At 42.9% G+C, this 12,537-nt stretch overlaps 1 protein-coding gene and 1 pseudogene across 1 annotated transcript; one reads left to right on the top strand and one right to left on the bottom strand.

Annotated features, from left to right (window-relative positions):
• The first annotated feature begins 940 nt into the window (after positions 1-940).
• On the top strand, positions 941-3,434 carry LOC115052739 (collagen alpha-1(VIII) chain-like). The gene is given in 4 exon segments (XM_029517041.1): positions 941-1,493; positions 1,702-1,782; positions 1,877-1,957; positions 2,037-3,434. Coding segments are annotated over 4 exon segments (1,470 nt in total). The 5' UTR covers positions 941-1,138; the 3' UTR covers positions 2,990-3,434.
• Positions 3,435-4,738: 1,304 nt separating this feature from the next.
• On the bottom strand, positions 4,739-10,458 carry LOC115052745 (S-arrestin-like; annotated as a pseudogene).
• Positions 10,459-12,537: the final 2,079 nt, after the last annotated feature.

The following is a 12,537-nucleotide window of genomic DNA, read 5'->3' on the forward strand; positions in this document are numbered from 1 at the left end:
TTGTTTATCTAATCATTTATTTGGCTCCGCCAACACAAATAGCTCCGCAACTGGAAGGGAGACAAGGCTGTTGCCAGGCAACACATAAACATTTCCTAGCTTTTCACATGCTTGCAACTGTGTCTGCATATTACCTCTACTATTTTATCTGAATGTTTCCATTTAAATGGATATTTCTGAGATTCAGCCAAGTCCCAAGGCAGTTCAGAGCCGAGGTTGTCTGCATTACAGTGTTAGCTTGATTTTTGCTCTTCTCTAATTTGTCGAGGTCGGCTGATGTCACATCAGCACACTTGGTTTGTGCTTATGTATCCAGGCCTTTTTCCTTCCCTTCTTCCTCCTCTGGGTCTGATGACCATTCATAATTTAGATCAAATGTTATTTGTGGAAATATGTTCATATTTGCGATGCAAGGTTTGCCACAATCCAACATAGTTAACTGGTGTAACGTTATTAGAACAACGGGGTGAGAGTGTCAGTAAAAAGTCCCAGTGCGACTGTACTCTGTATCAGCACTCATGGAATGTCTCCTGTCCAATCAAATTACTTGGTCGGAACTAACTGTTGTATATTATTAAATACAAGTGGGAATATATTTAATATATATTTGAACAATATTAATATCAATAATCATAATTTACTTTAATTTATCATTAATAAAAAAAATGAGAAAAGCTTAGAGAATAATTACTATTTGTAATTGTTTTGATACAAACATCAACCACTGGTTTTCATCAGACTTAGTCACAATCACAGCTTTGTGTTGTTTTTAATGTTTTTATTTTGATCACTAGTTAATATACAAACTGATGGATTGGTTAATTGTAACTACAATATTCTTAGAATTTCATTCCAATAAAAATGTTTTATTGTATTGTTGTATATTTACTTGATGATGATATCCCTTTAAGAATGGGAGCAAAAACAAAACAAAACAAAACCCCAGGCAACCAACCAAAAAAAATAAGAAAAAAAGAAAATAAGAAGTCAGCAACTATTGCATATATTTCATATATTTGAAACATATTAAATTAAAGGATCTGCCAAAGTAATTTAACAGTAGATCAGTATAATAATACACCTACACCCGGTTTACTGTTGGATCTGGTCTCTGAGTTGATTTTAAATCAGGAAAAAAATGGTGGTGATGGTGAGAAGCAGGAGAGTTAAACCTTTAACACATCTCTGCAGACCAACCATGCAGACCTTTCCTCTTTACTTCCTGTTGATGGTGCTGTCCCTCCCCATTGTTGTGGCGATGCCTGATCCACTGTCCTTGGATCGTTGGGAGCACCCATCTGAATTTCCTCCTACACTCCCCCACCCACCTATGGATGGCCCTGGGCCAGCTGGGACCCTGGAAACCTACTGCCAGATGCTACTGCAGGGCCTGGTCTCCATGTCCAGTGACCAGATCCCCTGGTTCTGTCTCTGTACACACTGTCAGAGCAGCCAGGGCCCCAAAGGAGACCATGGAGACAGGGGATTGCCTGGTAAAAAATAAACCATGCTGAATAAGAGATCCAACAGTTATGGACCAGAACTAGAATATAAATTAATTAAATTATAATAGTTATGGTATTGCTTCAGTGTACTGAACTCTGATGCTGATCCTGATTTCATTACCACGGGACTGTATCCCGTGGTAATGAAATGAAGAATCATTTTCAGGGATGCAAGATTAATCTTTTGTACCACCAGGTAGTCCAGGTAGTCCTGGGAGAAGGGGGTTATCAGGGTTCAGAGGTCCTCCAGGTCCTCAGGGCAGACCAGGGATCAAAGGTAAAATGTTTCCCCGAGTTATTATGTTTTTTACTGCCAAATATTAGTTGGACTGTTTCTGCTGCTGATTGTTGTTGGTGTGTGTGACCCTCAGGACAGAAAGGAGATGATGGTGAGAAGGGACAGCGAGGTCCCCCAGGACTGGTGGGACCCAAGGGAGAACGAGGTTTCAAAGGTGAAGAACATACATATTTACACATTTCTGGCACCTTAGTTCGGGGCCAGTTCCTGAACTGGTTTTTGTTGACCTGCAGGTGACAAAGGTGATCAAGGTCTGGCAGGTCATCCAGGGCCTCAGGGTCCTAAAGGAGATGACGGAGTCTGTCCAGATCTCTGTGAACACGGCCATAGCTTCCCTGGAACCCCAGGGTTACCTGGTCCTGCAGGACCTAGAGGTTTGCCGGGCGCAAAAGGGATGCCAGGACCCAGAGGTCTTAAGGGTGATATGGGTGATCTGGGTCACCCTGGTGACCCTGGATCGGTTGGTGAGAAGGGAGAACCAGGGCAAATGGGGGAGTGTAACTGTACAGACGGCTTAGATGGGGATCCAGGGCAGAAGGGGGACAAGGGAGACAAGGGGCACCAGGGGTACACAGGGCCTGCAGGCCAGAGGGGTCCACAGGGGGATAAGGGCGACCTGGGGCCTATTGGGTTAATGGGTCCTCCTGGTCCCTGCATGCCCACTATTCAGTCTGCATTTGCTGCAGGCCTGGCGTCCAGTTACCCCCCACCAAACAGCCCTGTGGTCTTCCCTTACGTCCACTACAACATCCAGGGGAGCTACAACCCCAGCAATGGTCTCTACACAGCCCCCATCAATGGCACCTATGTCTTCAACTATCACCTCACTGTCCATGAGCGAGTCCTCAAAGTTGGCCTCTTTCATAATTTCCTGCCAGTTGTTAAAACCACAGACCCCAAGTGTTAGGAACCACCTCCCATTCAATAAATCCTTCACCTGGTCCGAGGGGACAGGGTGTGGATACAGGTGAAGGATTCAGTCACTAACGGCATGTATGCTGGGACTGAGGCCAGCAGCACCTTCTCTGGTTTTTTGCTCCATCCAGACACATGTGACGTGGCCTTACTTAGAGCCCCCATGCCCCCATTGATGGTACCTGAGGGTGGATACAGCTGGGGAGAAATACCTGAATCCTCGACTGCTCCTGCATCACCTGCTATTGGAAGATCTATAAATGAGCCTTAGTCATCCAGAAGGTGCTAAATAAATGATATTGGCTGCATCAGTGTGATCTAAAAAAAAATAAATAAAAAATCACACAACACGCACAAACTGGGGAGTAGATCAGTCCCAACCACCAACAAATCAACAATGAACTCAACCAAAACAGTAACAGTAGGAATACATTATGTACAACCAGCAAACTTCCCAGAATTTAGACCCCCTTTCCACCTCTACGATGGTTTTTACGTGATTACTATGAACATCCAAGCACTGAACGCAAGTGATTCACAGTTTGTACAACCTGTCAATAAACTGCATCTAGTCCTGAATGTCCAGAGACCAAGATGCTGTTTGAAGTAAATGTCTCATTAAGACCCCACTTTGCTCTGACTTTGTGCTAAGGACTCTTCCTGGTCACCGACTTAGAGAAGAAGCTTCCTGTTCCACAGAGAAGAAAATCATTGCTACCAACTCACTTCAGTTGAATTGTTTTTTTTTTTTTTTTACTTTGAATCTGTCTCTAATTTATTTTTGACAGTAGCTTCATGCTTCATCTTGATGTTCGTCATGAGAATGTAACCTGTTTGTTTGGTGCCCCAGTTCTGTTTCCTATTAACTCTTTGCCTCTGCTGTAATAAAATCCCGAGCGTGAATCCCTTATCTCTCATTTCCTCTTTGTCTGTGTAAACTGCAGAGATTTCCTATCTATATTGGAGCTTTAAAGACATCAAGTCATCTGATGATTCTCCAGCACTGATCTTATAGCTGCAGTGTAAAATGTAAAACTTCAGAGAGGTCACCCTCCCCTCTCTGAATTTCCCCATTGTACAACAATAGAACAAAGAGGAGTCCATCAAGCCCTAATGGAGAGGACTCCATAAACCATAAGCAGCCACAAAAAATCCAATGTCTCATCTGAGATCTGAGGATGAACTGGAGCTTCCTAAGTCACAGAAAGTTGATCATAGTCAGATTGCGCATTATCTGGAGTTGTGAATTTTCACTGGAGACATTTTACATCTTCGGCTATGACTCTGGGCTTGTTTCCCTCAGCAGCTGTAGGTGTGACATGTAAAGCCAGTTACCCCAATAACAAGAGCTGAAATCTGAGAGGAGCCATTGTCTACAGAGATCTGAGAGGTGTCACTGTGAAACAGAATACCATGTTGGTTTAACCTCATTACAATGAGAAACCCAGTCTGACTAACAGTGGGGCTCCAACACAGATTGAATTACAGCGGCATCAAACTCCTCTCCTCAGTCTCACTCTCCACCTCTCCTCTCCTCAAAAATGCCACTTAATCAGATTTATTTCTTAAGAAAGTTTTGTGAATCTGGCCCTTGATATCCAATGATTGCTTCACTGTTGAATACTGACAGTGGTAAAGCACCCATCCTCTTTGACCCACCGTGTTTTAGAACACCATTGAAAACACAGATTTCTCCCAAACACATTTTGTTTTATTCTCAAACAGGAAGCCCATTATAATAAACTATGTGCAAATTCTTTTGCTTCTTTGACTGAGTCAGTTTGAATGATGACCTGTGACCTCAGACCCCTTTGTAATAAATGTAGACATGATTAAATGGTGGAGTCATCTGTTGAAACCAATGTGCTGTTTTAAGGTCAGACAGAGGTCAGTGCTCGACAGCAGTAAAGGATCTAGACAGTTTCTATGTAGCAGTGATTCATCACTCACATCACTAACATAGGAACAATGGTCTTTAGATCTGGAGAGTGAGGGACAATGTCCAATCCTGTGGGACCTTTCAGGCCTCAGTGGGAGATTCATCATCGTCTCCGTAAACACACCTTTCAGGTAGGCCCGTTTAAACTCCTCAAAGACCATATCATCTGATTCACTGTGGGATAGGACAGGGGGACAGAAAGACAAAGACAGAGAGATTGGTGGATAGATACAAAGGGACAAGGGACAGAGGGACAAAGGGGGAGAGACAGAGAGGATGGGCAGCGGGACAGAGACAAAAACTGTGAGTAGGACAGCACAACAGATGACTTAGGCAAAGCTTCTCTCTCTCATTGTGCCTCAGTCTGGCTCTTTCTGTTTGCATCTGTATTGTGTGTGCTGGCCGTTGCTGGTCTCACCTCTCCTTGGCTGAAGATGGATTAGATGACACAAGGGCAAGTTACGGAGAGAAAGAAATACATTATCGATCCAGATAAGTTACAGAATTCCTTCAATGAGACACTGACTCAATAAGCAAAATATGATTATAGGAAAAACATTCAGTACAACTACTAGCGAGTGTGTGTTTGTGTGTGTGTGTTAAGCAATTTGTTGCATAACACAAAAAGAATATTCCTGCTAAGCTGCTTAGCAAAACGAAGCTCAGCTTTTGATTGGACATTTGGACAATGAAGATGACTGATGTGTGTGTGTGTGTGTGTGTGTGTGTGGGCCCCCACCTGCTTCAGGTTTAGGATGCATCAGTCGGAAAGGAACCTCAAGATACACCTCACTGTAATAAACACACACACACACATACAATCAAGTAAGAGACACACAGACAAAGAAATAGAGACACAGACTCACTGGGGCAGAGACAAAGACAAGAACAGTAAGACTCACACAACAACAGAGAGATAGAGATTAAGTTGGACAGAGTGACACAGAGAATGATATACAGACAGTGACAGAGTACAGTCATGCAGAAAGACAGATAAAGACACACTGGGACAGAGACAAAGACAGTGACATTAAGACAGAGAAACAGACAGAGACCTGGATCCAATGGTCCTGTTGTTGCATGAGAGAGAACAGACATTGTTTCAGACTATTTGTTTGAAAAATTCAGTTTATAAACAGGCAACAAACTTTGACTTCAAATGTTTACACTGTACATGCTGTTCATCTGGTCAGTGACCTCACTGTGATGTCACTATGATGGTGTTCCAGTTCCATTATGTGATGCTGGCTGTAAATTTGCTGATGTCTGAACAGCAGTTTTCTGTGACCTCTCCCCTCTGACCTCTGACCCACCTAAGGAAATCGCTTATCCAAGTGACAGACTCACCCAGATGCCATCATCCGAACTACAACTTTATAGGACACTAGGATCCCCTGGACCTCCCTAAGCACCTCCTGCTTCACACTGGGACAGGGACAGAGCGACAGTGAGACAGAAAGAAGAGAAAAAACACGGGCTTATCACAGTGTATTTCATGTACATTTGTGTATGTGTCTATATATTCAGGTGTCAGTCTCACATGGTGGATGAAGCCAGGTTAGTGTCCTCATGTTTGAGACGTCCGTCCAGAGCGAGCCCTCTTCGGTCTTTGTTGTGAGCCAGCAGAGGATACAGTGTGTAGTCCTTCCTGAGACTGGTACCCGAGGGGACAGTGTCACTGTGTACACACACACACACACATATATATGTGTAGGTACACAAAATAGTGTGTGTGTGTGTGTGTGTGTGTGTGTGTGTGTGTGTCAGACTCACTCTGTCTCCTCTTTGGCCACTGACTTGATATATTTGTCGTTGGAGTAAAGGATGATGTTTGTCACCTGCTCCACTAAAGACAGAGGCGTGTGAATGTCCTTAGATGTCTCCAACATCACCAAACACACAGTAACAACACACATCGTCACCTCACCTGACACACTAATGTCTTTGACGTTCCTGCTGGAAGAGTTTGTGATCTCAACAGTCACTTTCACTGGTTCACCGTGGTAAAATGTCTGAAGACAGGAGAGACACGCAGGAGAGACAGACAGGAGAACAGACAGAAGAGGCAGGACAGAGAGACAGGTGGGACAGACAGAGATAAGTAAGACAAGTACACTCAGCTGAGACAAATACAGGCAGCTGAGACAGGTAAAGTCAGACGAGGCAGTAAGAAATATGAGACAATTATGGGGAGCTTCAGGACAGAAGACTGTCTTACCTCCTTGGGCAGACTCATTTTGACATGCAGAGGTTTCTCAGACATTAGTAACTCCAAGGATGTTTCAGCCACTGGAACCACTTTACTGTCCTCTGGGGTGAAATGGATTTTGCGGATACTGAGACAAACTGAGCTCCTGAGAGGATAGATATAGAGTTACTTACATTACAAGGTCAAATCCACTGGATTTGGTCCAACTGTCTCCAGACTCACTGTTTGTCAATCCTATCGTCCCGATTTTCTCCACTGAAAGCTTTCACCTCAAACTCGACAGCACATTTCTGCCACACAGAGACAAGAACACCTGAGTTCCCTGGAAGAACCAGGACATTGATGTCCACCTCAAAATTTCAACTTAAAAGTTGAATCAAATAAACTTTCAAAAAACTTTCGATTTCAGTTTGAATGGCAGCAGAGTCACAGAGAGAACAGGTCTCTGGACATCTGCCTCAAAACGACATCTGTCCCTACAAAACTATGGGACATCTGTCTGTACCGAACAAGAGGACGTCAGTCTCTACAGAGAAGGGGGATGTCTGAAGAAGAAGATGCAGTGACATAGTGACATGAGGTTAAAACAGCATTCTGTCTTAACAGTTAAACAGAATTCTGTTTTGACTCCCTGAAGACAAGTTACCTTCCCCACGTCTAATGGTCCAGGCTGCAGGCACACTGAACACGGGAGGTTGTCTGGAAACTGAAATAGAGACACCATATCAGTGCAGAGCAGCTCGTTGTCACTTCAGTGTCTGAGTCGGTTCATGCTCTGAGAAGCAGAAATGTAGGTGGATGGGCCTCTGGTCACAAGTAATCAAGTTTTAGCTTTGTTTCATGGAAACATTGAATTATCATAGCAGAGTCCATCCATGCAGTGACTGACTAATCTTGCCCGTCGACTAAAATTAACTCATCTGTGAATCTGTCCAGCATCATGTCCAGCATCTGAACTGGACTTCCTGCAGTCACCTGGGAGTTCCTCACCTCAAAGAAGAAGGGGAAGGCGTTCTCTCCTAACTTCCTCAACAGTTTCTGCTGGATCTTAGTGTGAGTCAGTTTCTCCTTGTCCTGAAGCTCAGGATAAACCTGTCGAGTCACCATGAACAGGTCCCTCTTGAAAGCCACACCCATTACATCCATGTCCTGGTGGCCGTACCGGAACGTGCATGACAGCATCACATACACTAGACACACAAACAGATTGCATTGACAGGAATGACACACATTCGGAAAGATGCAGTGCCACCAATGGCCACGACAAGACAAGCATTAAATGTTACGTTAAAGTCTTTTATGTCAGTCATTCTGTCACGTAATTAAACATTTTGGTTTAAGACACTAATGTCACATTTCTTTCTCTGACCATAGATTTCTTTCACTAAGACTGGGTCTTAATGCTGGCAAGTTCAGTCATGTCCAGTCCCTTTGGACATAAGGAAGCTGAGAAAAAACATTCATTCATCTTCTACCGCTTATCCATTTCCAGGTTGCGGGGCAAACTGGAGCCAATCCCAGCTCACACTGGGTGAGGGCCAGGTACATCCTGGACAGGTCACCAGTCCATCACAGGGCCAACAAACACAGACAGACAGAGACCAACAACCACTCACACTCACATTCAGACCTACGGACAATTTAGACTCGCAAATTAACCCAAACATGAAGTCTTTGGATGGTGGGAGGAAACCCACACAGAGAACATGCAAACTCTGCACAGAAAGGGAACTGAACCCACAAAGTTCTTGCTGCAACTAAACAGCGCAAACCACTATTCCTCTGTAGTGCCTGAGAAAAACCATAATCACAGAGTAACTGACATAATTTTACTCCAGTATGAAAATGCAGAGAAGGTGATAAAAGGGGATACCAATTTGACTGTGAATCGAATACTAGCAAAAAAATCTGTTTTCAATTCAACAAAAAACAGATGAATAAGAATGGCACACTAACCTTTCTTTCCTTTGAGCTGCACCGGGTCAATCAGGATGACTCCGTCTGAGAGAGGAAACAGTCACGTCACCTGAGTCTGGAAGCTGATCTAAGTCTTGTCAGAGGATCTTAGTGAGTTATTGACCAGTGAAAAAAGGAGTAAAGACACTTAAGTCCAGATCATCTGTCTGCAGCTGGAACCTAATGTTCCCCACCATAAGGTTTAAAGAAACAACACTAGCTTAGCACCAAGACTGGAAGCAGGACAAACTGTTAGCCAAATTCTATCAATAGAGAAAAAAGTCCCATCCAACATCTTCAAGACTGACGGACTGTTGTATTATTAGCTCATAAGCTAATTGCAGATCCATGTAGCAACCAGAATGAAACTGATTTCCAGGTTCAGTTTGTTTCTCTCAGAACTCACCAACTGGATCCACAAAGTCACAGTAATCCATAAAGTCCCTCTTGGCCATGTAGACCGCCACCTGAGGAGGGAGGCGGGGTCAGAAGGACTGGAACCTGGCTCAGAGGTACTTTGGTACCACTTCCTCCATCTTATTTACCTGGCATGACCCAAACTCTTAGACCTCACCCAAAGCTGGTCAACATGTACATATGTGTAAAATCTATAAATTTTGAAATAAATGAAAATTATAACATTTTTTCCTGCATGTGCAGAGTGTTTCTCATCATTTTTGAACATCCATCAATACAAAGTGCCAGTGCACGGCAAAAAAGTAGTAGTTTAATTGCAAAGGTTAAATTTGCTGAGGCTGGAATTTTTTTCCTGAAGAGTGAAATATTTCAAGTCTTAAATTACAGGTTTTAATCTGGATAATCAGAGTTAGAACTCCATAATCTCAAGTATTTCTCAAGTATCACAGAGAAGTTTCTTTTCTGAAGAGTCTGTTCTTCGTCTCATTTATGATTTATCTCAGACAAGACTCAGATCAGTTCAGTTTTAGACTCCTTCAGCGGGAGTGATGTCATCAGTGTTTGCTGGTGTGGAGGATCAGCCGCATCAGTCCTAAGGCCTGATTGGAGTGGTGTCAGACCAGCTGGCTGGACTGTCTGGACCAGTAATACAGTCAGAACAGTTAGCTGGACCATCAGGACCAGTTAGTAGTAGCTGTCTCTCTGCTGTGCTGAATCCTGCTGAGGGAGTCGCTCCTGCCAGATCCCTGCTATTTATACTGTGTGAATGGTCATTTAACCACAATCCAAATGAATATTCTGATATTGATACTGAGATACTGAACTTTTGATTTTCATGAGTTGTATCATCCAAATTAAAACTTGGATGAAATATTTCACTGTGTCCCCAATCTAGAATAAAGTTTAACTTTTTTCCCACAAAATTTTTTTTAGGTGCACTTGTATGACCAGAAAAAGAAATTAAACCATCATTAGAGCAATTAACTTATCATGTTGGTGGTTTGCATGAATATTCTGGGAAAATATGATCTTTGATTGTTGAGATACAGACACCAGTGTTTGACCACAGGCTGAGCTGGACTCACCGATTTGTCGCGGGAAACCTTTTTGAAGACAACGTGTTTTGGACTCATGGTGATGTCTTCTCAGGACCTGCAACACACGAACACCAATACATTAACATGGATTCATTCACTCAACAGCTTTGAATGGTTTTGTCTGAAGTGGTGTATTTAAAGCCACTTCACATTTCATAGTCATTTATTTCACAAAAGTATATTTGAGTCATCTCCAGTTGCTTTGTCACATTCACTATGATAATGTTATTTTGATTCACTTGTGTAAACAAATGAAACAGAAAGTGAGTGTTAATAAATTAAAGTTGATATTATTTTTATGAGAAATATGTTGCAGCTTCACTGTGTGTGGTTCTTTAAAGAAATTTCAGTTCAGGTAATTTATCAAAGCCAGAATTCAAACCCTCAAACCCCCAAATCTTTCTGACAGCAGCAGAGACTGAGTGAGCGGGACTCAGTTCTCCAATGTTCCCATGGCAGGAGGAAACATTGGATCAGGATAAAATAGAAAACAGTGGAAAAACAAACACTGACCTGCAACAGCACTGATAATGATGATGGTGCTCAGCAGCAGCTTTCAGATGATCAGACTCACTGAGCTGCATTTATAATCTACACACACAGCCTGGTCAGCATGGTGATCATTACTGACTTAAAACACTCACACACACACAGATAATCCTGTAGATACGCAGCAACATGAACACTCAGACAGCAGTTTCAGATATAAAAACCGAGTCTGACTCAGAACCTTCCTCTGCTATCAGAGCCATTCCCATGGAAAAGTTTGAGGCAACCACGTCCTCTAAAAGGTCTGGGCAGGTGGGGCCACCCTGAGACCCCTTGACGCAACTCACGTTGATTTTATTCATTTGTTTTTTGTAATACTTTTTTCATATCAGCCTGTCCAGGGTGACCCAATGGATGGGATTGGCTGAAGCATCCCAGCAAACCTGATGGATATGTGGTAGAAAATGAGAGGGTGATCTGGTGAAGATTTAAAGATTCTGTGGGTTTATTGGCACCACCCACTGAGCCTCAGTTTACCCTGCATTTCACCTGGAACTGTCCATACTTCCTTTCCTGGTGTGTCTTTGGACACATTTTAATGAACTAAGAATTAATGTGAACGACTTTGTTCAATTGACCCCAAACTTTGTGAGACGACACTCAAAAACCTTAGTGATGCTTCATTGTGGAAACAGGATGTCTACAGAGTGGCTCTGGTGGTGCAGTGAGATTTAGTGCATCTCACAAACATATTCAACTGAATATATTTACATACTAATATGAAGTCAGTCACAGCAGCACCTATCAACAGGAAGGTACTCCTGAGTCATACCAATGATATCAATGTGGTCAACACCTGATGTACAAGCAGAAGATATGTGCTTTTGTGGTCTACAGCTCTTCTATCAACGTAGAAATGCAGTAAATTCTGTTTGGTGCCACACAGCACCCACTAAGAGGTACAGCTACTCTAAAAGAAGGAAAATTGTGAGTTTCTTTTTTCTAGTTTGGACATCTTGGATTTAATGGAAACGTTCACCTGTCACTGCCCCCTACTAGCTGAGGGACTCCTCTTAAAGTCATGGGATCAATAGTAACTAGCTATCTTCACAGTGAAATAAATGCCTGCAGCAGTGGCCTCATGAGTTTAAAATATAGACTGCTGTTTACAGTTAGTGTTTTAAAGGAGGCACAACAGATACTGCTGATCCTTCATTTGACTTGATTTTACTCCTCAGATCAGTGAAACCATCTCCTCTCAGGTTGTTAGTGTGATATGCCCCTCTGTAGGAAGAGTCTCTGAGCCGATAAATTCTCATCAGTCAGACTCAGCAGTCTGTGTGCTGGCATCAGCAGCTTACACGCCTAAGCACTTGGAGTGGGTGGGGCCTTGAGGTCCCTGAACACAGCAACTATTAGACTGATTCCCCAGGGAAAGGATTGCGGTGTTTCAGGTGAAGGAAAAAAGCAGAATTTACAAAAAAGTTTGTGAGAAATAAACAAATATGGTGCTAAATACACAAAGACAAGTGAAGCACAGACATGTCTTTATTTTCTCCTTTTCTACTCTGAATAGCTCAGTGGTTTCTTATCAAAGTGCTCAGAGATTTATTTAACCGATTACCTGCTGAATCGTTTGTCTGAGCTGAAGACATCTGCCAACTGCATGTTAGTGTTTTACTGCATCAGACACGCACACAGATGAAATGTTT

This window comes from Echeneis naucrates, chromosome 13 (assembly GCF_900963305.1).
Source record: "Echeneis naucrates chromosome 13, fEcheNa1.1, whole genome shotgun sequence".
Lineage (NCBI taxonomy): Eukaryota > Metazoa > Chordata > Actinopteri > Carangiformes > Echeneidae > Echeneis > Echeneis naucrates.